General features: G+C 36.3%; 1 protein-coding gene across 9 annotated transcripts in view; it reads right to left on the reverse strand.

The window, feature by feature from the left end:
* HMBOX1 (homeobox containing 1) overlaps positions 1-26,696 on the reverse strand; it is a 191,466-nt gene that overhangs the window by 62,596 nt on the left and 102,174 nt on the right. For all 9 annotated transcript variants that reach the window (XM_055428071.2, XM_055428068.2, XM_055428070.2 and 6 more), the window contains exon 5: positions 5,704-5,814. In XM_055428071.2, the coding sequence (XP_055284046.1) occupies positions 5,704-5,814 (111 nt within the window). The remainder of the gene's footprint in view (positions 1-5,703; positions 5,815-26,696) is intronic.

Consider the following 26,696-nt stretch of genomic DNA (forward strand, 5'->3'; position numbering starts at 1 on the left):
TCAGTTTTTTATATCTTGAAACTATAAACAGGTAGATAATTTTCTTTTTTTGCCTCTCTCCCTCCTTCTCTTCTTCTCAATGTGTTTTGGGAATATATAACACAAGTACATGGTATAAAATTTAGGAAGACACAAAAGTTACGTAACTAACGTCCCTGCCACTCCTGGCCTCCTCTTCTTTTAGTTCCCCTCCACAGAGCCTTTCTTATCAATTCCTAATATGCCTTCCCAGAGATGTTCCATGTTTATGTAACTACATACTTATGTGTGTGTATCCCCCTATATAAATAAGAAATATACTGTATCATTGGTAGCCTACATTACTCACTTACATATTTGATATTACCACATATAAATTCAATTCCTATAAAGTCACCTTTAAAAAATAGCTACATAGCCTCCACAGTATTCCATTATACAAGCATAATCATCATTTATTTAACCACTTCTCAACTGAGATACATTTAGTTGGATTCTAATCACCTCTGCAATGACTTGCAAAGAAGATTCTGATGTATTATAGGCAACTACTGACTAAACAGTGGATAAGCTATTCTTAGATGCTAATCTAATTTTGGCTAATATTTCCAAAGTGTCCATGAAACAAGAATACAATTCTTTAGCTAAAACCAAAGGTTATTTTAAGGTCAATAAAAGTGAATTTATCTAGAAAAAATTCTGTATCATATTAGTTCTTTTAATCAAGGTGAAAGTACAAAGAAAACCTTTTAAAAAATTATATTTCAACTGGTAATATCCAATTACTGTTGATGCAATGAAAATGACCAACTGATAATCACTAACTTACCCTCTTCTCTTCAGCTAACTTTAAATTACATCCTACAGAAAAGACTAGAAAGTTAGAAAGAACTCAGAACTAGAATGGATCTGTGTGTGTGTTAGTTGCTTAGTTATGTCCGACTCTTTGCAACTCCATGGACTGTAGCTCGCCAGGCTCCTCTGTCCATGGGATTTTTCCAGGCAAGAATACTGGAGAGGGTTGCCATTTTCTTCTCCAGGGGATCTTTCCAACCAAGGAATAGAACTCAGGTCTCCTGCACTGCAGGCATATTCTTTACTCTGAGTCACCAGGGAAGCCACCAGAATGAATCTGATTCTCAAATGAAAAATAGGAAGACCTTAAAAAGGGGACAATGGGGAACGTAACTTCACTGAACAGCAAATGCATATAATTAGAGGAACTTATTCTTAAAGGGCAGAGAAGGCAATGGCAACCCACTCCAGTGTTCTTGCCTGGAAAATCCCAGGGACAGGGGTGCCTGGTAGGCTGCAGTCCATGGGGTTGTGAAGAGTCTTAGCAGCAGCAGCATTTTTAAAGGGAGACTCTATATCCTTAAAAAATCACCTGCTAATCAACATTTGGATGAGTGCTGTTAGCCCTTTCCCATTTTTCCTGTTGAAACTGAATTCCAGTAGTAGAATTCCACAATTGACAGTGCTATCTTGATCAGCTACAACAATGCTGACATGATAGTCTGCTTTCCTGTTTCTAGGGAATTCCTTTTCCTGGTATCCAAGTCCCGGTCTGAGACTAAAGTCCAGCCCTGAAATCCAGTGTGGGAATTTACCTTTATCAGCCATGATTAGATTATATGTCAAACACTGATCTAAGTGCCAAACCTAAGAGACAAAAATCCCTTCTCTTATGCAGACTGATTGCCTGACAGAGTTGACTAGTGTTTGTCATCCAAATTCTTCACTGCTCTGCTATATATATTCCGGAACATATACAATCCCTCTGATATTCACCCTGGTAGCCAATTGCTAGCATACGACCAGGTTTATGAAACCCCTGGACACAGTTCCTTATTTACCTTGCCTAACCCTAAAAGAGTCGGACACGACTGAAGTGACTTAGCAGCAGCAGCAGCAGCAACCCTAAAACTAGAGCATGAGCACTGAAAGTGAAGTTATATTCTAATATATGGACTGTGGTGATTGTTACAGTGTAAGCTTATTAAAACTCATTTAATTATATGTTTAACATGGGTTTATTTTATACATTATACTTCAATAGTGTGGTTTAAAAATAAGTTTATGTACCTTGTTTTATCGGAGAAGGCAATGGCAAGCCACTCCAGTACTCTTGCCTAGAAAATCCCATGGATGGAGGAGCCTGGAAGGCTGCAGTCCGTGGGGTCGCTAAGGGTCAGACATGACTGAGCGACTTCACTTTCACTTTTCACTTTCCACTTTCACACATTGGAGAAGGAAATGGCAACCCACTCCAGTGTTCTTGCCTGGAGAATCCCAGGGACAGGGGAGCCTGGTGGGCTTCCGTCTATGGGGTCACACAGAGTCGGACACGACTGAAGTGACTTAGCAGCAGCAGCAGCAGCAGCAGCAACCCTTTTTATCACAGTGTAAGCTGCTGGATTCAACAGATCAAGTGCCATATTTTTATTCCTCTCCATCTGATTTGCTGTGCTGTGGATCATAGAAGAAGTCAGCTCTTTGGGAAGATTGCTTAAAGCTCAGATTGAAGTGTGGCGTCAACATGAATTTTTAGATTGCCCTGTCCTATATGGTAGCCACTAGCCACACCTCGCTACTCAGTATGTGGAGTATGGCAGGTGCTTCAAGTGTAAAATACACACTGGATTTCAAAGAAAAATAAAGAAAGAGAGAGAGGGAAAAAAGAAAGAAAAAGGAAGTACAGAAGCGGGAAGAGAGATCTCAGTAACTTTTTAGTGTTGACTGAGTGTTGAAGTGATAACACAAACATAAATATATTATAAAAATTAATTCTAGCAATTTCTTCTTTCTAAAATGTGGCTATTAGACAATTAAAAATTACATACATCATTTGCATTATATTTTTCTCTAAACTGTGCTGTTTTAGAATGTGTAACTAATGGCAGCAACAACAAAGTCATTATTTTGAGAGGTTTGCCTGCATATCTAGATGTTGGTCGAGAAATATCTAAAGATGAAAGTTCCTCTTTATAGAAAAACTGGCAGCTAATAAATAGTGGAGAAGTGCTAGATTACATCATCACCATTCTACAATCCTCCATCAGAATAACTGATTCAGGTGAGCATCATCAATGGATGCTAAGGCCATTGGTAAAATGATTGTTACAAAAAAGGCTATTTATCCAGTGTCAAAATAATGCCCGAGAGACTATTTACAACCTGCAAAAACAGGATCCAGTGGCCACCAACTTAACAAATAATCAAACTTAGCAAATGACTAGTGGTACAAACTGACTTTTACACGTCTCCTGACATGTGGTAACATGAGGTGAAATTACCTACAAAGCATTTTCCCTAATGTATTACTGTGAAAATTTTCAAACATACAGCAATGATGAAAGGATTTCATAGTCAATATCTGTACCTATACACCCTAACATTTTACTATACCTACTTTATCACATATTCATTTTATCTTCATGTATTTCAAAGTTAATTAAGGCCATCAGTAAATGTCCTCCTTAAACGATCTATGAATTACTCTTGCCAAACAATTTTAAGCTGAATCTAACCAAGCTCCCAATCCTAACTTTCAGTTTAGGTGAAATACACAGGCTACAGAAAAACAAGTTAGTTCACACTAAGAGGAAAAAGGAAAGACCAGAATGTAGGACACCTTTTAAGATTCAGTTCAGTTCAGTTGCTCAGTTGTGCCTGACTCTTTGCGACCCCATGAATCGCAGCACGCCAGGCCTCCCTGTCCATCACCACCTCTTGGAGTTCACTCAAACTCATGTCCATCGAGTCGGTGATGCCATCCAGCCATCTCATTCTCTGTTGTCCCCTTCTCCTCTTGCCCCCAATCCCTCCCAGCATCAGAGTCTTTTCCAGTGAGTCAACTCTTTGTATCAGATGGCCAAAGTATAAGAGTTTCAACTTTAGCATCAGTCCTTCCAATGAACACCCAGGACTGATCTCCTTTAGAATGGACTGGTTGGATCTCCTTTGTAAGATTAGATGGTTTAAAAAATTTATGCCATGAAAAAAAAATTTTAAGTGACTAGATTTAAGAGTCTAAAGAGACATAACAAATTCCAATTTGTCGGTCTAAATAACATTTAATTTTAAAAAAAGCTAATAAATCAAGGGTAAGGGATTAACAGATACAAGCTGCTATACATAAAATATATAAGCAATAAGGATTTACTGTACAGCACAGGGAACTACAGTCAGTATAATAACCTGTAATGGAAAATAATCTGAAACATATATATAACTGAATCACTTTGCTATACACTTGAAATTTAACACAATACTGTAAATCAACTACACGCCAATTAAAAATTAATTTTAAAAAAAGCTACAAAAAAACATTCTTTCAACAACTAAAGAAATGTGAATATGGACTGGATATTAGCTGATATTAAGGAATTATAATTAATTTTCTTAGATGTTATAGTAGGGGCTATGGTGAAGTATTATTATCCTTTTTTTAAGCTGACAAATGCTAAAGACCCCATGGACAGAGGAGCTTGGTAGGCTACAGTCCATGGGGTTGCAAAGCGTTGGACACGACTGAGCGACTTCACTTTCACTTTTTCTTTTTTCCTTTAATGCTAAAGAGAGAGAAAGAGTGTGTGTGTATATAACCATACCTTTAAAAAATTCTTTTATTTTATAGGTATAACACAAACACAGCAAATTGTGAACAATCACTGTATCTAAGAGGAGGGTTGACAGGTGTTAAGTGTGCTAGTTTTTCAACTTTTTTGTACATCTGTAACGTTTCAGTATAGAAAATGGGGAGCTGGTTAGTTTAAAAAATTCATTGGGGAGAGTATGCTGTTCTCTTTTGTCTGCCCAAGCCTTTCAAATAAAGAGTGATCTTTGAAAAACAAGTCTTACCACAGACACACACACACAAACATGTCTCCATAACACTATTTCCACCTCAGAGTCAATGCTATTATTAGCTAAGAGTCTTCAATACACAATACTTGGATTGATAAGCAAAGGCTTTAATGCTATAGTTACAGAAGAAGCTCAGTCACAAGGTTAAACTTGAGACTGACCTCACTGCGACCAGTCTTTGTAATGTGTAGACTTAACAGTCTGTCAAAAACTTCAAATTTTACTTTATTTATCACCTGTTAAAAGTATCCTGCAATAGATCTTGCATATCCTGGTAACTTCTGACACAAAGATTTCTGTGATCTTTTCTCTTAAGATTTCATTCCATTTGAAGCCCCAAAGTCAACAGGGCAGCTCACTCTAAAGTCCAAAGACACATTCATTACCCACAATTAGAAACACAAAATTATTAGCAGAAACCACTGGTTATGGTATACTGTGAACAAAATAAATTATTAAATTTATATTACTAACTAAAACAAGATTTACAAACACACATAAAACTAGGTATGAAATATTGTATGTACCTTTAGTTGAGGGGGAAAAAAAACTGACCACTGACAATCATGACCATTCTTTCCAATTACGGTTAGAAATGTCATATAACCTGGAAACAGAGAGGCACCTTGGAGGAAGGAGTGAAGATGACTAGATAATGCTGAACACTAAACTAAAAGCTGGCATAATAATCAGGGCTTAGGTTTTACAGTTAGAGAGACTTCTCTGGCATAAAGGAGCAACAGCAGCGTATGAAACTACCTTGGGGAAGACAAATCAGCACGCGGATTCAATAAAGTAATTAATTATACTTGTCCTGTTTCAAAGGCATTTAAAGAAAGGAAAAAAATTTTTTACCAGGGTTTGTCTTTTCAAGCTGATACCATCGGTAAAATGCTCTTTTCTTCTGTTCACTCAGGTCTGACCCCTGCTGCAATAACCAGTGAGAGATCCGGCTCTGGCTGATACCTATGGAGAAAGAAAACAGCTGCTATGGGTGCTGCAATGACAGGGAAGTTAACGAGGGGTCTGTTGGCACTAGGTTACTGGGTACTTTACTCTCCTACTCTACAAGGAAGCTGCAACTTGAGCAAGGCTTTTAATAATATTGGGCTTCTTTGTAAAAGCTGACTACAAGGATAGATTCAGAAATGATCTATTAGAGGTCAAAGCATTTTATTTACCAAGATTTCAAAATGCTTTCTAAATTCATCTCTAAACCAGGTCCCGAATATGAGATAAAGTCAGAAGTTGATTCCATTTGTGCTCCTACAACCACCGTCACCGCCTCCACCCCAATCTTGATTTATGACATTAGAACTTTTACCAGATATTTAGAAGGAAAAATCCAAGACAACACATTATTGATACTGATAAAAAGATTTTGGGGCTCAGAAAGGAGAGGTCATTGAAAATACTTTCCTCAATAAGGTTTCTGGATTATGTAAACTCATTGAGGCTACCTCTGCTGCTAAGTCACTTCAGTCGTGTCCGACTCTGTGTGACCCCACAGACAGAAGCCCACCAGGCTCCCCTGTCCCTGGGATTCTCCAGGCAAGAACACTGGAGTGGCTTGCCATTGCCTTCTCCAGGGGCTACCTCACTTGTTGATTTATTTTCAGGCTTGTTAGTACAGATAACTAACAGCTGGAAGATTTACAGCTATGTACAATAGCACCTCTTAAGTCCCAAGAGGTAAAGATGTTTCTTTAACAGACCTATCCAAACACTGAACAGAATATAAAGCAGTAGTTTTCAGCTATCATTAAAAAGTTCTTGACAACAATTAATAATAAATGTGAAACACCTCCACGTGAAAGTAAAAAAGCATGTCTAAAACTTACTAGGATGAGAATAACATGCTCCTTCTGGTCATTATAGCTATTCCAAAAATGAATAATTCAACATACAACTGACAAAAGTGAAGAGTAACAGGAAATATAAAACTGTCTTACATGCCCATAAGGCACTTTCCAAAGACCATTCAGCGACCATAGAGGGTTAACAGTATCTAAACTCTCACAAGGAATTACTTATGGTAACAGGATAGTACTGAATACCACCTGTGAAAACACCTGTTTAAAGTTATACTGCACAATAGGAAGAGGGTTAGCATGAAGTAATCACACGCCCAACATGAGAAGCAGCAGGAGGTCTAGGGATCACATGGAACTCATTAGAAGGAAGTCTCTAGAGTAGAGTTCTGTACTTGTAAAACTCCATATTAAAAGAAAATTTGAGTAAATGGGGGAGGGGAGTTTTGTTAAGGTTGGACTGAAGCATGGTTCTCTGATTGGAAACACCTTTCATTTTCAAAGGATGAAATTCAGAGTTTTCCAAAAACAAAGGGATTATGTTCTCAGATCATTCTCACAGCAGTTTTCCAATGGGTTGAAGATCTATGTCATGCAGGTGCTGGTAGCTATCACTGTGTGCTTGTTCTACGAGAATGCAAATTATTCAGTATAATTAAATTGGCTGTGTTTACTAGCGCTTTCACTGAAAGTCTGGTTTCAGGCATTACACTATTTTTTTTTACGTGACTTTTTAACAAGAGTGAAGAAAATCACCATTTACCACCATGAAATAAAAACTGATTTTCATGTCAACAAAATGAAACTATTTTACATGGGTTCTTACACTGGCATCATACTACTCAAAAACAGAGGGAATCTGAGGAAAATCTGTTAAGAAAAAAATCAGAGAATATATTGGTTCTGGTACCTACAGTATTACATCTTCCTCAAACAGTCAGATCACACACAGAACAAACCACAACACCGACTAGACATTAGAGCTGTTCAAGCTCTGGCTGTGCTGCAGCAAGGGAACAGGGTAAGAGCCCAGCAAACGGACAGCGAATTACGGTATATTCATATAATAAAATCCGGGGCAGAATTTTAAACTAATGCTCTGTAACAGCCAAACAACAGAAAACCAAAACCAGCCAAGCAAAAACCCATCAACCCAAGCATTGGCAGGGAATGGAGTATAGGACACTTTCATATAACTGATGGAAGGGTAACCTATCAGGGCCCCTTTGGGAAAGAACTGAGTTTATCTACTAAATCACTAGATTTACTGGATCTACTAAAAAGATCTATTAGATTTACTAAATTTGCTAGAATCTACTAAAGCTGAACATATATGATCCAGCAATTCATTCCCACAGAAGTGTGTACATACCCAAAAGAATGTGTTCAAAAACACATGCTGCTTCTGCTGGTAAGTCGCTTCAGTCGTGTCCGACTCTGTGCGACCTCATAGACGGTAGCCCACCAGGCTCCCCCGTCCCTGGGATTCTCCAGGCAAGAACACTGGAGTGGGTTGCCATTTATACAGGAAGGCTTTTTTGAGCATTTTCTATCATAGTCCCTAGTTAAAAAAAAAAACTCAAATACCCAATAACAGGAAGATGCACAAACTGTGGCATTTATATATTCTACCATACACTGCTATTGACTGTTGTTTGTTGCTGTTGTTTAGTCATTCAGTCATGTCCGACTCTCTGTGATCCCACGGACTGTAGCCTGCTAGGTTTCTCTGTCCATGGGATTTCCCAGGCAAGAGCACTGGATTGGGTTGTCATTTCCTCCTCCAGGGGATTTTCCTGACCCAGGAATTGAACCCACATCTCCTGCACTGGCAGGTAGATCCTTTACCACTGAGCCATCATAGACTACTACTATACCAAGTAGAAAAAGGGTAAGCTACTGTTATGCAATCACATGGATAAATCTCACAAAAATAACATTGGCCAGAAATAGTCAGATATACACGTAAAGAGTCATGCATAATACTGTATGATTCAATTTACATAAAGTTTAAAAACAGACCCAGTTTATGTATGCTGATCAGAATAGTGCTTAACTGATTAGGAGGGAGTTTAATGACTGAAGGCAGGATGAGAAAGGCCTATGTAGTCACCAGCACTGTTCTTGAACTTAATCTGGATGGTGGTTGCATGTGTGTCTTCATTTTGTAAAAGTTATTAAACAGGGTACTTTTCTCTTTACATTGTATTTCAATAAAAAATGTTTTTTTCCCCAAAAAAGTTTTAGAAATTCTAGGTAGCGCTAAAAAAAAATGAAGCATGCATCAATACGGAAAGATGTCCATGATATACGGGAAAGTATACAGTTTAATGAATACATATATTTTTATATAAACTATGTTGTTTTATACAGTAACAAAAGCTCATATATAGCCAAAGATACACTATATGAATATAGAGTGGTGGACTCGCCCTTCATTGTGCATCTCTATACTGTTTTCTTATTCTGTCTACAAACATTTATTAATTTTATTTTTATCCTTTCCCTTTAAACACAACATACTTTATTGGTTGCTTTATGAACACTGTAATTAAGTTAAAACATAAGTGCAGAAAGAAGTTAATTTCATCCTTCCCTGGCCAATTCCACTCTGGGGTAAGCAATGTTAACTGTTAATATATGTTGTTTTGCAATTTTCTCTATGTGTAATAATTAATTTAATAAAACAGAGAAAGAAGTTAATAAAGAATAGACTCCTGTCCAGTCTTTTGTGAGGGGAAGAAATAAACAAGGAAATTCTTCTTGTAAACTTAATCTCAGTTTTTATAAGAAAACAAAGTAATAAATCAGGTAGCTTTATCCAGAAAAGGCACTATAAAACTAGAGCATTTACAATAATACATTTTACAATGATATTTCTTAGTTAGCAACTTCTTCTGGGGCTGTTCTATGTCTTTTGAACTTCAACTGAGCTAGTGTCAAAAGGCCCTGCAACCTCTCTTTACTGGGAGAAAATTCTCCTAATTCCCTTTACCACTGTTTCCACTGCGAAAACAATGTCTTTCTCTGAAAGTTTTACCTCCTCAAAAGCTCTTTTCTACCTTTCACAGGGCAGATGAAAAGAGAAATTTACATATAACCTTCATACACTGAGAGACTAAAACTAACCCCTGATTAATTTCTTTCCAATAAGGAAGTGATCACATTGTGTTCAAAGGATGAAAAAGCCTCCCTGCCCGTCTCATTCACATTCCTTTCTGAGCTTCAGCTCTATCAGGCTCCTTCCAGTTCCTCAAATACCATGCTCCCTTCCACTAGAGGGCTCTCCACCACAACCCATTCTTGTCCAAGTCCCCAGTACTATAAATTTCAATGTTTCTTCTTCCAACTTCCTGTGGCATGTGACACTCACATCTTCATGCTTGGAACGCTGGAAACAAACCCCAGTACAACTTTTTAGCCAACTTCAGGGATTGCTGTGTTATCTCCTTTCATGTTAGTGCCCCAAGATTCCATGTTTAAGTATCTTTTCTCACTCTACACTTTCTCTTCCTTTTGTCATCTCAACTACCAACGATAATTGTTTAAAGTATTTAAATACCAGTGACTTCTAGCTGCTGCTGCTAAGTCACTTCAGTCGTCATTGGAGCACCAGACTATTCCTTTCAAACCATCTGCTAGATAGATAGCATCATGAGAATTTCCCACAGGCCTTCAACACAGTAAACTTGATTCATTAGCCTCCTCCTTTAAATGTGCTCTTCTTCCTGTGTCCTCCATCTCAATTTTACCTTCCATTCCACTCATTCTCTGAACTCTCACATGCTTACTAAATCCAAACCTTTCTCTTCCAAAAACTGTTTTTCCAGTCCTCATTCCTGCAGTTTGGAATCTCAGCCTCCTTTGCCTAGAAAATGGAAATAACTTTGATGAAAAGAACAAGTCATCTAAGATCCATAAAATGAACAACTCTCAGGATCAGATCCTTTTTAATTAGAAAAAGTGGAATGTGCTTCATGCAATTTTCTACTTGAGAGCTAGTCATTTCTGCAATTCACCTTCCACACTGCGAGAGATATGTCTCAAAAACTTTAAGTTGGAACAAATGCATTCATTCCCCATAAAAATAAGTCACAAACTCAGAGAAAAAAAATCTTTCCTCTGTCTTTAACCCTTCTCTCATTCCTTAAAGGTATCCTTGTTTTTTTGGTGTGAATCTTTCCAACCTCCTTCCTATGCATTTAATACACAAACATGTGCATATATGGGCTCCCCTGGTGGCTCAGACAGGAAAGAATCTGCCTGTAATGCAGGCGTCATGGGTTTGATCCCTAGATTGGGAAGATCCTCTGACAAGGGAATGGTGACCCACTCCAGTATTCTTGACTAGAGAATCCCAAGGACAGAGGAGCCTGGCGGGCAGTCCATGAGTTGCAAAGACATACATGACTGAGTGACTATCACTTTTACACATATGCATCTAGGTTTATTTTTTTAAAAACACACATTTGGAGTTATTCCATACGTAGTAAGTAACAATGTTTCTCACATCTTAGAATTTTCTCCTGTAGCACACTATGAATCTTCATCATTCTAAGCTACATGGTATTTTACAGCAGAAATACACCATAATCCACTTAAACACGGACCTATTATTAGACATTTCAACTGTTGCTAACATTTTATGATTATAAATGAGGCAATGAACACTCTATGCCTGTCTTTGTGTATGTAAATAAATATTTTAGGGCCAATTTACAGGAATGGAATTTGATTTGTAGCATATGAGTGGCGTTTAACTTTTTGATAGATACTACCAAATTGTCCCCTGAAGAAGACTGTACCCAATTTTATATTCTAACCAACATGGATGAGCATTTCCCTCTACATCCTCACCATTACTAAATATTATAAAATTTATTTTTGAAGTCTGATTTGTAAATATTAACACATGCTCATTATAAAAAGAATTCTAAGCGATTCAGAGGAGAGTAAAAAACTTAGAAGGATAGCTAATAAAAGAAATTCAGCCAGATTTTTACCACTTAGAAACAACTATATTCACTACAAGAAAACTCCAAGCATATGTGGACACCAAATAGGCAGAAATAATTACTAAAATGAGATACTACTATATACTGAATTTTAAAACGTAAAAACATCAAGTTAGTTTGACTTGATTCTAACACAAGAAACAAAATTTAAATACACTAGAGAGAAGTGAGACTGTTGCTCAGTCACGTCTGACTCTTTGCAATTCCATGGGCTGTAGTTCGTCAGGCTCCTCTGTCCATGGGAATTCTCCAGGCAAGAATACTGGAGTGGGTTGCCATTTCCTTCTTAAGGGGAACTTCCTGACCCAGGGATCGAACCTAGGTCTCCTGCATTACAGGCAGAGTCTTTACTGTCTTAGCCATGAGGGAACCCTGAGAGAAAGATCTATACTCAAATTTAGCAAATGCTTCTCTAAGGAAAATGGGGTTAGTAAGAGTGCAATAAAACAAACAAACAAAAAAGGATCATATAAAAACATTAGGAGGCTGGAAGCACTTTCTAACTCGTGGGCAGTATATAATTGCTCCTGGCTGAAAAAACTAAGGAAATTAGCTGACCAATAGCTAGGCTTCAAGATGACTCATAATGATTCTCTCAGTGCTCCTACCTTTATGTAAATCCCCTCCAACACTGCTTCAGGGTTGGTGTATGCAACCAACAGAATATGGTGACTTACAAGGCTAAGTTGTCATGAAAAGTTACTGTTTTGCTCTCTCTTAATAGTTGGTTCTGAGAAAAGCTAGCTGCCATGCTTTCAGCCCTATGAAGAAATCCACGTGGCAAAGAACTGAAGTGTTTCACTAACAGCTATGCAAGTGAGCCCTCTTAGAAGGCATTCCCCTAGCATTAGCTAAGCTGCTGATTACTGAAGCCTCCTGAGATACCCTGAACCAGAATGACCTAAGCTGCTTCTGGAATCTTGATCTATAAAGCCTGAGTGAGAGAATAAAAATGTAGGTTCTTTCAAGTTGCTAAGGTCAATGTAATCTTTTCAGTAGCAACAGATAACATTATAATATACTTTCCTCATTTCCCTCTCCAGACTGTACATCCATCTCCTGTATTTGGGAGATACTTGACTATTTATTTCTGTATAGTCAACATTCTGTCCTGGACTCATAACTGCCATAGCTGTTTACTCACAGTTGTATATTTAAATGAACTCAGAGTTAACCATACAGTTTCCCAGCGTTTCTATTCCTAAGCTCTGTATTTTTGCTTCTGTTGTTCAGTTGCTAAGTCACGTCTGACTCTTTATGACTCCATGAACTATAGCACCCCAGGCTTCCTTGTCCTCCACTGTCTCCCAGAATTTGCTCAAACTAATGTCCACTGAGTCAGTGATGTTATTCAACCATCTCATCCTCTGCTGTCCCGTTTTTAACTGAGGCATATTTTACATACAGTGAAGAGTTCAATGAGTTCTGACATATGTATACACACAAGTGACCATCACTCAAATCAAGGTATAGATTATTTTCATGCTCTCTAAAAGACTCCCCTTGTCCTCTTTCCAGTTGTTAATGTTTAAATTTTATATTTTAAACTTTTGGGTAGTAAGATTTCTTCACCAGTTTTTACCAGTGTAGGTTTATTGTTGCTGCATTCTCCAGTCCTTGTATGCTTGTATGTTTGCCTTTCATGTTTATACTTTACGGAAAACACTACAAGGGAATTTTAGGGGGGAGTGTTACACTTTCCTTTAAAATATTAAATGGCTGTAATGTCAGTGGGTAGCAGAGTAAGGCCTTCTGAATAGTTAGTCCCCCCAAAATGCAATGAGAGCAAAAGCTGCTCTACCACAAAAGTACTGGTTGAAGTTGTCAAAATCAACTTTTTCAGAAATCTGGAAATTAACCAAAGGTGTACAGTATTCAAAAGAAAAGCTAAATTTTAGTAAGGCCAGCTATACGAGATTTTAATTTGACCTACACTCATTCCCATCATACCAGCATTGCAATGACAGTGAATAGCAAGAGTGCTCTACTAGCCACTGGAGAGGGAAAAACATGTTTGGAGTTCCCCAAAACACCATTCTAAGAGAACTGTCATTATTTCACCTGTTTGGCAACTTCCGGGAAACTCCCATTTTCAAAGCTTATTCTCATTTGACCTTATCCAGACTTCACTCAGTGTGAATAACCTTTTCCCAGGGAGGGGAGAAGGAAGGGAAGTGGTTTGTAGAAAACAATCAGTGGTAATCATTTAACGTTGCAGGTGCCTGAAGTGATGATGCTAACAGTTGGGACAAACAAAGAACTGAACAAAATATTTAAAAAGCTGAGGAATTCTTAAGATGTCTATGAGGGTCTTTGAAAATCTCTGACATACCTCTAGGAATTTACAAGGCCAGGTACATGTACAGAGCTGTACACATGTTTAAGTCTATGTGCATGACCAGGGCAATATGCATCACAGGAAAGAAGAACTTTGAGACATCGTACAAACAGAAAGTGAAGGGTAAGGTAGAATTATAAACTGTCTGCCTAAGCATTGAAGGAATGTTTTAATATACATACAGAGTCCCTCAGCAAAGCTGGGAAATTTATTGCTTGTAAGCATTTAAAGAAATCTCTATCTAATAATAAGCTGATTACTAAGCTAACAAGGAAGAGACTTCAGAAACCACATACCACAAAAATAAAGAATACTGAATTTACGGGATTAGATCAGGAAAGTCCCTAAACAAATAGCAACAAAAATAAACAACAATTATAAATCAAGGGGAAGGGAGGAATCTGATTTCAAGAGTTTCCACATTAAACTGCCAGTCTGATAAAAAAAAAAAGCTTATGAACCACGCAAGGAAACAATAAAGTATGACATACATAGTAAAAGAAGCAGTCACTAAGAAATGTCTTTGAAGAAACCCAGATGCTAGACTTACTAGACAAAGATTTCAATCAGGTAATTTCTAAAGAAAAACTGCAGAACTAAATGAAAGTATGAGAAAAATGCATCATTGAACAGAATATCAATAAAGAGGCAGGGATTACAAGAAAGAATCAAACAACTTCTAGAGTTGTAAAGTACAATAAGTAAAATGAAAAAATTACTAAAGAAACTCAACATCAGATGTTAACTGGCAAAAGAAATATTCAGTAAACATGAAGCTAGCTTGATTGAGATGATCTTTTATGAGAAAGAGAAATAAAAAATGAGGAAAATATAGTAGAGTATCAAAAACCTGTGGGACACCACCATGTATACCAACATATACATAATGGGATTCCCAGGATGAAAAGAGAGAAAAGTTAAAGAAAAAAAAAGAACAAAGAATATTTGAAATGGTCATAAAATTCAAAAACTTAACAAGAAGCTCAACAATCTGCAAGTAGGTAGCATTTCAGGGGGGCTTCAAACAGCTCTGGACTTTTATGCTTAGTGCAGAAAGAATTCAGCAAGAGGCAAAGTGATAAATAGTGACTTACTGGAGTAGGTTGTTTGTGAGGCTTACAATCAGGTGGGTGAGAGGGTGCTGCATTTTGGGAACTTAGTGGGCTAAAGTTTTGTAATCAGAGGAAAAGTGGAGAGGGGTAAAAGACAACTTTCTTCCTCATTCTTAGGTAGATGTCATGCTTATATCATCAAGTCCTTCTCCAGATTGGGGAGCAGTGTTTTTTTCTACGTAAATGGTCAAGCCAGGACTGTCATGGCACTACAGAACAATTATATCAGGTGTCAGTACAATGAAAGTCTTTCATTTTGAAAGGTCACCTTTTCATCAATTATTGTTTTCATGTGTGCAGAGAGCATGTCCTAGGGATCATTAACGTACTGAGCTCACTGGGCAGGATGTGGATCTCATGCCACCATTGTTTTACCGTTTAGTGGCACGTCTCATGCTTCTGTTGCGTGGTTTTATTGCTCAGCAAGCCTGTCTGGTTTTGTAGTTAAGCAAACCTTCTTTCTTGAGTGATCATTAACTTACTGGGGTCTCCTCTATTTTTTTCTATTTACAATCCCCTAGTGGGATTAACTATTTAATCATCTACTTTGATCCTCTGCTCCACCTCTATCAGATCCAATCTAGGTACATCATAAATTGCTAAAAACCACAAAGAAAATTTGAAAGCAACAAGAAAGAAGGGACTTCTTATGTACAAGGAATGCCCAGTAAGTTACTCACTGCAGATGGTAACTATACTTATTGGAATAACTAATTTGCAATGCATATAAATGCTGATCTATTATGCTGAAAACCAGAAATTAATATATTGGGCTTTCCAGGTGGCACCAGTGGTAAAGAACCCACCTGCCAATGCAGGAGACACAGAGACGTGCGTTTGATCCCTGGGTAAGGAGGATCCCTTGGAGTAGGAAATAGCAACCCACTCCAGTATTCTTGTCTGGAAAATTCCATGGCCAGAAAAACCTGGCCATGGGGTCATAAGAAGTTGGACATGGTTAAGCACACATGCAAGAGAGGTAGAGATGTTAACTATATTTCAAAATAAAAATAAAAAGATCAATGGCTGATTTCTCATCAGAAACCATGAAGAATGATATATTCAAAGTGCTGAAGGAAAAAAAAAAGACCAATTAATAAGTACTCTGTAACAAGCAAAACTATCCTTTCAAGCAAAGGAAAAATTAAGACACTGCCCCGTGAGCAAAACCAGAGAGAATCCTGTATGGCCAGAAGACCTGTCATACAAGAAATATTAAAGAGTGTTCTTTGAACAGAAACGAAAGGACACTCAACAGTAATTCAAATACAGTACTGCACAGGAACTTGGAATGTAAGGTTCATGAATCAAGGTAAACTGGACGCGGTCAAGCAGGAGATGGCAAGAGCAAACATCGACATCTTAGGAATCACGGAATTCAAATACACATGAAGAAATAAAGAGTGCCAGCAAAAGTAACTACAGCAGGTAAATATAAAAGACAGTATAAACATATTTTTTCTCTATAACTTATTTTTTTCCAATTTGAATTAAAAGAAAACTGGAGAATGCAATAATTATAAATCTAAGTTGATGGGCACAAAATGTATAAGCACATAAACTGAATGGCAATACTGGCACAACGCTGAGGGGCGGACAGGGAATGAAGCTCTAAAGGAGTAAAGTGTTCATACACTGTTGAAATTAAGTTGGCATTAATCCGAACTAGATTATTATAAACTAAGATGTTTATGGTAATCTCCAGGGCAATCAATGACAACAAATTTTTTTAATAAAAGAGCAGTAAGAAAGGACAAGAGATTTAAACTGTACATGAGAAATATGTATGAATATGTATGAAACAAAAGAGGGAGGAAATTGAGCAACAGGGGAATAAAACAGATGCAAGACATACAGAACAAATGACAAAATGGCAGATATAAATCCTACTTGATGATATCTACATTAAATTTAAATGGATTATACACTCTTACACAAGACAGATGGGAAGAATGGGTTAAAAATTGATCACACTGTATATGGTTTATAAGAGATACATTTTTTCCATGTGCTAATCTTCTTTTTTATTTTCAACATAGTATTTCTTTATAGTCTCAGAATTGGCTTAAAAGTTCAAGCCTCATTCAATTTTTTTAAATCACTAAGATAATAAGCTTTATAGACTTTCAGCAGTAATACTAGATGCCAGAAAATATGGAAGAGATATATTTTTGATTCCAAGGTACAAACAGATTGAAAGTCAAAGAATGAAAAAAAGAGATGCACCACATAAAGAGTAACCAAATAAAAACCGGAGTAGCTATACTAATGTTACAAAAAACAGACTTAAAGACACTATTTGTAACAAGAGATAAAATAAGAACACTTTATAATGACATAACATTAGGAAGACATAATGAAAAATATAAAATGTGTGAGGCAAAAACTGATAGAACTGAAGGGAGAAACAGACAATTCAACAATAATTGGAAACTTCAATTTACCATTTTCAATAATAGAACAACTATACAGAAGATCGACAAGAAATAGAACACCTGAACAACAATATAAACCTTTTAGACCGAACACACATCTATAGAATATTTCACTCAATAACAGCAGAATACACATTCTTCTCAAGTTAAGTGTATGTGAAATATTTTCCAGAATAGAACATTTCTGGACACAAGTGTCAACAATTTTTAAATCAAACAAAATATCTTCTCCAAACACAATAGAATGAAATTAGAAATAAATAATAGAAAAAAATGTGGGAAATTAATAAATATGTGCAAATTAAACAACACAATCCTAACCAATGAGTCAAAGAATAAGAAATCACAAGAGAATTAGAAAATACTTTGAGATGCTTAAACACACATACACACCATACCAAAATGTATGAGATGAAGCTAAGGAAGTACTTAGAGAGAAATTCATTGCTCTAAATGCCTGTATTAAATATGAAAAAAGATCTGAATAATCTAAGCTTTCACCTTGAAAAAATTAGAACAAAGAAAAGCAAACTAAATCTAAGACAAGCAGAAGGAAAAAAATAATGCAGAGGAGAAACAAATGAAATAAAAAATAGAAAAAGGTAGTAGAGAAGATAAATGTAATAAAAAATTGGTTCTTTCAACAGGTCAACAAAATTGAGAAAAACTTTTAGGTAGATTTACAAAGCAAAATGAGAAAAGACTCAAATGACTAAAATCAGCAATGAAAGGACATTGACATTATGGAAATAAAAAGAACAATAAAGGAATTTTGAGAAAAATTGTATGCCAACAAATATATACCTAGATAAAACAGATAAATTGCTAGAACCTGATTCACGAAACAGAAAATCTGAATAAGATGTATAGCAAGTATACAAATCAGTAGCCAAAAGTCTTCCCACAAAGGATGATCAAATGGTTTCACTTGTAAATTCTACCAAGTGTTCGAAAAATAATTCACACACAAACTAGCACCAACCCATTACAAATTTCAAAAATGAGAAAAGGAGGAAACACTTCCCAACTCATTCCATGAGGTCAGTATTCAGTTCAGTTCAGTATTACCTGATACCAAAACCAAATGAAGACTACAAATCGATGTCCCCAATGAATATGGATATAAAAATCCTCAACAAAAGACCAGTAAGCTGAATCCAACAACATATAAAAAGAATTATATACCATGACCAAGTAGGATTTATCTCAGGAAAGCAAAGTTAACATATGAAAATCAATCAATGCAGTATAAGATATTAACAAATGAAAAAGCCTATGAAATAAAGATGGAAAAGGGAAAAGTAAAGCAACCTCCATTTGCAGATGACATGATCTTGTGAAACTCTGAAGAAATACACATGCGTACATGCAAGCAAAAACTATCAGAACTGAAGAACATATTTACCAAGGCTGCAGGATACAAGATCAACATACAAAAATTAAACGTTATTTCTAGCCACTATTGCTAAGTCACTTCAGTCGTGTCTGACTCTGTGCGAACCCCTAGACGGCAGCCCACCAGGCTCCCCTATCCCTGGGATTCTCCAGGCAAGAACACTGGAGAGGGTTGCCATTTCCTTCTCCAATGCATGAAAGTGAAAAGTGAAAGTGAAGTTGCTCAGTCGTGTCCGACTCTTAGTGACCCCATGGACTGTAGCCTACCAGGCTTCCTCCATCCACGGGATTCTCCAGGCAAGAGTACTGGAGTGGGGTGCCATTGCCTTCTCCGTTTCTAGCTACTAGCAATGAACAGTCCAAAAATGAAATTCAGAAAGCAATTCCACTGGCAATAGCTTCAAAAACAATAAAGTATTTAGGAGGAAATCTTAACAAGAGTAATTCAAGACTTGTAAAATGAAAACTACAAAATATTGTTGAAAGAAATTGAAAAGTACCTAAATACAGGAATATCTCATAGCTTGGAAGACTAAATACTGTTAAAATGACAATACTTTCTAAACTGATTTACAGCTTCAGTCTAACTCCTACTAAAACTCCAGCTGGCTTTTCTAAAGAAATTCTAAAACTCCTATGGAAATGTAAGGGACCGGGAATAGCCAAAATAATCTTCAAAAAGAAGAACAAAGTTGAAGAACTCACACTTCCCAATTTCAAACATACTGTCAAACTATAGTAATGAAGTCTGTGTGGTACTGGTATTTCCTGCATTGTAGGCAGATTCTCTACCACTGAGCCACCATGGAAGCCCGGCATTAGGAGAGACATATAGGTCAATGGAATGGAATTGAAAGTCAGGTAACAAACCCAAACATTTATCATCAATTGATTTTTGATAAGGGTAACAAGAAAATTGAATGGGAAAAGAACAGTCTTTTCAACAAACTGTGCTGAATTAGATACCTGCATACAAAAAATATTATGCTGGACTCCTATTTCACATTGTGTATGAAAACTTAAAACGGATCAAACCTAAATCTAAGAGCTAAAATTATAAAATGCTTAGAAGAGGACAGACATAAATCTATGTGACTCTGAATTAGGTAATGGTTTCTTATCTATGACAAAACAACAACAAAAGCAACAACAACAAAAAACTGGACTTCATCAAAATTAAAGTCTTATGTACTTCAAAAGTCACTAACAAGAATGCAAAAATAACTGCAAACCCTCTATAGGACAAAGGACTTCTATCTAGAATACATAAAGAACTCTTACAATTCAATATGAAAAAGACAAAACTCAAAACACAGGCAAAGGTTTTGACTAGATACTTCTCAAAGAATATGTATAAATGGCCAAAAGGCACATGAAAGAAATGCTCAACATCAGTAACTGCTAAGAAAATACAAATCAAGACTACCAGGTACCACTTCATAACCACCAGAATGGCTATAATCAAAAAGACAAGTGTCATAAAGATGTAAACAGCAGGATGGCTCATACATTTGTGGTGGGTCTGTATAACGGAAAAGTTTGGCAGCTTTCCAAAACATCAAACATAGACTTACCACATGACCCACAATTCCATTCTGTGTTACATTCTAAGAGAATCTGCCTACACAAAAACTAGTACATAAATGTTCATGGCAGTATTATGCACAATAGCCAAAGAGCGGAAATAATCCAATTGTCCCATAACTGATGAATAAATAAAAGGTGGTAAATCCACATAAAGGAAAATCATTCTGCTCTTAAAAGGAATGAAGTGCTGATACATACTACAACATGGATCAACCTTGAAAACAGTGAAGGCAGACACAAAGGCTTACACAAATGTATGAGTCTATTTTATGAAATACCCAGAATTCTGTCTACAGGTAAATCTATAGAGACAAAAAATAACTTATTGATTACCAGGAGCTGGGGGAATAAGGGACTAAGAAATGTTTGCTTACCGATACAGGGTTTCTATGTTGAACAAGTCTATGTAGGAATATTCCCATGACTCCTGTTGCCTCACCCCTCTAGAACTGTTACCTTTAAACAAAGATCAGGGATCAACCATTCATAACTAAAATAGTTTCAGGGCAACTTGTTACCTTACCCAGGATGGAGGAGGCATGTGTCAATGCCTAACATTTTCCTTAGATTCAGAATTCTTATTTAGTCTGTGTTCTAAGGTTCTTCACCACTTTAGTGAAGACAGAGTTTTGAAACAATTTTTTGTTTATTTTTATTGTTTATGCTGGGTTATGAGACAGAAATGGAAAAAAAATTCTAGTATTTTTAACTAGCAGTAGCTCTCAATTTTTTAAAATCTGGTGATCTAATAGGAAAAAAAGCAAGCCTGTTAACCTGTAGCTGATTGTTTCTATTTAATTTTCCAAGAGGCTGCAAATCTTTTAGTTATGTTTGTTGGCCATTTATACTTCATCTTCTATAAATTTATGTACTGATAGCTTTGCAAATTTTTCTATTGGGTTGTTTTCATAATAACCTGTAATTGCTCTTTTGACATTTATGGATACCAATTCTTTGCTCTTGCTATTTCAAATTATCTTTCACTGTAAATTTTGTTTATAGTGTCTTTTATTGGATATATGCTTAAAGTTTTTATACAGTTAAATTTATCTAAATTTATGTTTGGGGATTTATGTGTTATTTCCTACTACAAAATAATAAAAATATTCACAACAGTAATGTAAGGCTTTTTATCCAGCTTGAATACATATATATGAAAGTGTTAGTCACTCAGTTCAGTTCAGTCGCTCAGTCGTGTCCAACTCTGCGACCCCATGAATCACAGCATGCCAGGCCTCCCTGTCCATCACCAACTCCCGGAGTTCACTCAAACTCATCTCCATCGAGTCGGTGATGCCATCCAGCCATCTCATTCTCTGTCGTCCCCATCTCCTCCCGCCCCCAAATCCTTCCCAGCATCAGAGTCTTTTCCAGTGGGTCAACTCGTCGCATGAGGTAGCCAAAGTACTGGAGTTTCAGCTTTAGCATCAGTCCTTCCAATGAACACCCAGGATTGATCTCCTCCAGAATGGACTGGTTGGATCTTCTTGCAGTCCAAGGGACTCTCAAGAGTCTTCTCCAGCACCACAGTTCAAAAGCATCAATTCTTTGACGATCAGCTTTCTTCATAGTCCATATAACCCTTATGGCAGAAAGTGAAAAGGAACTAAAAAGCCTCTTGATAAAAGTGAAAGAGGAGAGTGAAAACGTTGGCTTGAAGCTCAACATTCAGAAAACAAAGATCATGGCATCTGGTCCCATCACTTCATGGGAAATAGATAGGGAAACAGTGGAAACAGTGTCAGACTTTATTTTTTTGGGCTCCAAAATCACTGTAGATGCTGATTGCAGCCGTGAAATTAAAAGATGCTTATTTCTTGGAAGAAAAGTTATGACCAACCTAGATAGTATATTAAAAAGCAGAGACATTACTTTGCCAACAAAGGTCCGTCTAGTCAAGGCTATGGTTTTTCCAGTGGTCATGTATGGATGTGAGAGTTGGACTGTGAAGTCATTCAGTTGTGTCCAACTCTTTGTGACCGCCATGGACTAGCCTGTCAGGATCCTTTGTTCATGGAATTCTTCAAGAAAGAATATTGGAGTGGGCTGCCAGTCCCTTCTCCAGATATATATATATATATTCACGCAGAGATATACAGATATATAGATATCTTTATTCCATATGAAAACTGATGTCTGTTTCTGGTGAGATGTTGAGGCCTATTTTTATTTTCTCATTTTCAAATGGATAACTGATAGGAAAACATCATTCCCTTCCAGATTTAAAAGAATTCCTTTACTTAAGCTGAATATCCTAATAGATCCAAGGATCTATTGTTGAAATCTGTTTTGTACAAACAATACATTTATCAATCTGCCAATATGATCTTACGTAATCACTCTAAACATACAGTATATTTTAATATGTGGCAGGACAAATTTGTTCCAATTCTTTTCTCTGTACTTTTTAAAGAATGTCCTGATTATTCTTTTTTTTTTTTTTTAGGTAATTAATTTATTTTTTATTGGAGGCAAATTATTTTACAATATTATATTGGTTGGTTTTGCCATACATTGATATGAATTTGCCCCGGGTTTACATAAGTTCCCCCTCCTGAACCGCCCTCCCACCTCCTGATTATTTTTTTTCCTACCGATGAACTTTAGAATTGGGTAAAAAAAAAAAAAACAAACATAATCCTGTTGTGGTTCTGACTGGTATCAAAAAGCACAGAGAAAACTGTTGATACTTGAGCTGAATCTGGCCAGAACATGTTGCTACTGAGCCTATGACATGGTTGTGTTTTAAAACTCGTGCCTAAAAATAAAATCGGTCACCTCCTTCCCACACCTTAAAACCCATTCCTTCCTCATTCCACTTAACACATATTAAGCTGCATTATACTTTTAAGAACAAACAGTGCTCCATAACATGAATGCACTATAACTTATCTAGCAAGTCCCCTACTGATGGGCACTTCGATTATTAATGGTCGCTTGCTATCATACAGTATGCTGCAATAAATATTCCTACACATTCATTATTCTAGACATAAGCAAATATTTCTATAGGATAAAATCCTAAGAGATAAATTATATGATCAAAGGGGATGTACATATACATTTTTTAAAAATAGAAACGTTATACATAAAAAAGACTAAGTGCATTTAAAAATAATATATTATCATCAAGTTGAACTATTGTCTAAATATTTAGCTAAAAAAAATTTATTTAATTATTAAACAAGTATTTAATGTCTCTGTGTGAGATTAAGGAAAAAAAATGGTTTAAAACAGTTACTGAATTGCTAAATTTTAACAGTTGGTTGAAAATTAGTCTTCAGAGGTTGGAATGCATTTTTAAAACACAGTGATAATTAAAAAGAGATAATATAGGCATATATAAAAACACTGCATAGTTAAATATATACAATTTTTGTGGAAAAAATTTTTTTAAAAAAGATGAGGACAATGCTATAAAACATGGGCAACAGATTTACACAGGCAATTCACAAAAAGGACATGTAAATGGCTAATAAACATGAAGTGATGTTTAACCTGCACAGTAATCGGGGAAATGAATTTAAAACTGCAATGATGACAATTTCTGAGTAGATCTTAAAAGTCTTCATCAGAAGAAAAACAATTTTTGTAACTAGTGACCGATGTTAGCTAGATGTGTTATGGTGATCATTTTGTAATGGATACAAAATTCAAATTATTATGCAGTACATGTGAAATTTATATGTTACATATCAATTATACCTTAATAAAAAATTAAAAATAGGGCTTCCTTGGTGGTCCAGTGGTTAAGAATCCGCCTTGCAGTGCAGGGGACATGGGTTTGCTCCCTAATCCAGAAAAGCACACATGCCGCTGAGTAGCTAAGCCCATGAGCTGCAACGACTGAGTCCACTTGCTGCAACTACTGAAATCTGCATGCCTAGAGCCCACACACCGCAACTAGAGAGTAGCTCCCACTCGCCTCAACTAGAGAAAGCCCATGTGCAGCAACAAATAGCCTGTGTGCCACAATGAAGACCCAGCACAGTCAAAAATAAATAAAATAAATCCTTTTTAAAAAATTAAAACTAAAATAAAACTGCAAAATAAATAAAATAAATCCTTTTTAAAAAATTAAAACTAAAATAAAACTGCAATGACATACCATTTCACTTCTATCCAGTTGGAAAAACACGAAAAAGTCTAACAATATATCAATTATTGACAAAGATGGAGAGCGATGTTTAGAATGCAGATGCTTACAACTGGTTTGGAGAATGATCCAAGCTGGATATTCATCAATGTTTATACTACATTTCATCAAATCTACAACAGCACTGACTCTAAGATGTGTTATTGTTTTACGTACCAAAAAAAAAAAACCTGCTGGGGAAAAGCAAAGCAAAACAAAACAGTGATAATACCCTTTATGTACTTGACAAGTGATACTTCCAAGTTAGAAAAGCTTGGTGTAGAATAGTGTATATAGCATACCACCTATCTGGCCAAAAAAAAAAAAAGGAGAAAAGGCCTGTAGATATACTTGTTTGCATATGCATAAAATATCCCTGCACAAAGTGTAACATTAGTATATTCTAGGAAGGGAACTATGACTGATAGAAACAGGAGAGGTTAAGTATTGTACAAACCCTCTGAAGTTTGACCACATGAACATATATTTCTAATACAGAATGTCAATGTATATTTTTATTTTTAATTTCAGTTTTATTATTAGCTTTTTATTTTGGTAATAATAGAAAAATTTTAAATCCCACTTTAGGAAACTAATTCTGTTCAGAAAATAGCTTAGATGATTTTTATTTTTCTCCTTCCCTAACTTTTTATAGTAGCTTAATTGAGATATAATTCACATACCATACAATTCACCCATTGAAAGTGTACAATTCAATAGTTTTTAGTATTCTCAGAGAGTTGTGCAAGCATTATCACAACTGATTTCCCTTTCTTTGGAATAATACAATGAGAATACTAGTCAGAATGCCGGTAAGGTCAGCACACAGAAAGATTATGGGGCACAGAGAAGGAAGATCTTGCCACAAAAGGAGCTGGAGTCTGTCCTCATCACATCCTAATTCTGCTCAGGATATTAGAGGAAATTATATAAATCAGATTTTTAAGGCAATTTTGTGCATGTCAAACTGTGGAAGGCTAGTTATGGTAAAGAAAGTCCCCTATGCTATTGTCAAGATGAAACTGAGACAATATAATTTTTCAAGATAGAAAAGGAAGGATTATTTTAATAACTTTTTCCAAAACTGTGGTATTCTCTGATACAAAACTGAAATTTGACAAGTGAATCCATTCTTAAAGGTCAGTTGCAACACTGAATGTGAAATCAATTACTAAACTTTTTCATTAATATAAACTTCATTACATTAAAATCTATTTTTCTTGAAATTTTTTCTTTTGTGTTAGTTTTAGGTGTACAACATAATGATTAATCAATTCATTTATTATGAAATGATTACCACAGTAAGTTTGGTTAAAATCATCACCATTCGTAAGTACAAACCTTGTGTGTACGGATGGTGAGAACTTTTAAGATCTATTCTCTTGGCATCTTTCAAATATACTATATAGTTTAGTTACCAGACTATACATTGTATTGCCAGGACTTATTTTTCTTTATTCATTCATACACTGATTTACACTTCAGTTATTTCCATGTCTTGGGCTACTGTAAATATGCTGCAATGAGCATGAGGGCACTACATGTTTTTTAAAGTTTATATTATGTTGGTCCAAGGCTGGAAACATTTTGGTTAACAGATTTAGTGTCAGGAAGCTTAGATTCAGAAGTCAGTCTGGAGAGACATGAAGGGGAAATGATTGCTGGCTGAACATTAAGCAGTATAATGGTTAATAATCATAAAATAAAGAATTTCTATGGCATTTACTGTGTGCCAGAAACTTTATATTAAATAACTCATCTAATCTACTGAAGAACACCCTATGAAAGAAAGAAAGAATTAGTCGCTCAGTCGTGGCCCCACAGACTGTAGACTGCCAGACTTCTCTCTCCATGGAATTCTCCAGGCAAGAACACCGGAGTGGGCAGCCATTCCCTTCTCCAGGGCATCTTCCTGACCCAGGGATCAAACCCTGGTCTCCTGTCTTGCAGGCAGATTCTTTACCATCTGAGCCACCGGGAAAATCCCAAGAACACCCTTCAGTTCAGTTCAGTTCAGTTC

Source organism: Moschus berezovskii, chromosome 7 (assembly GCF_049115385.1).
Source record: "Moschus berezovskii isolate FMDL1 chromosome 7, NW_MosBer_1.0, whole genome shotgun sequence".
In the NCBI taxonomy this organism is placed as follows: domain Eukaryota; kingdom Metazoa; phylum Chordata; class Mammalia; order Artiodactyla; family Moschidae; genus Moschus; species Moschus berezovskii.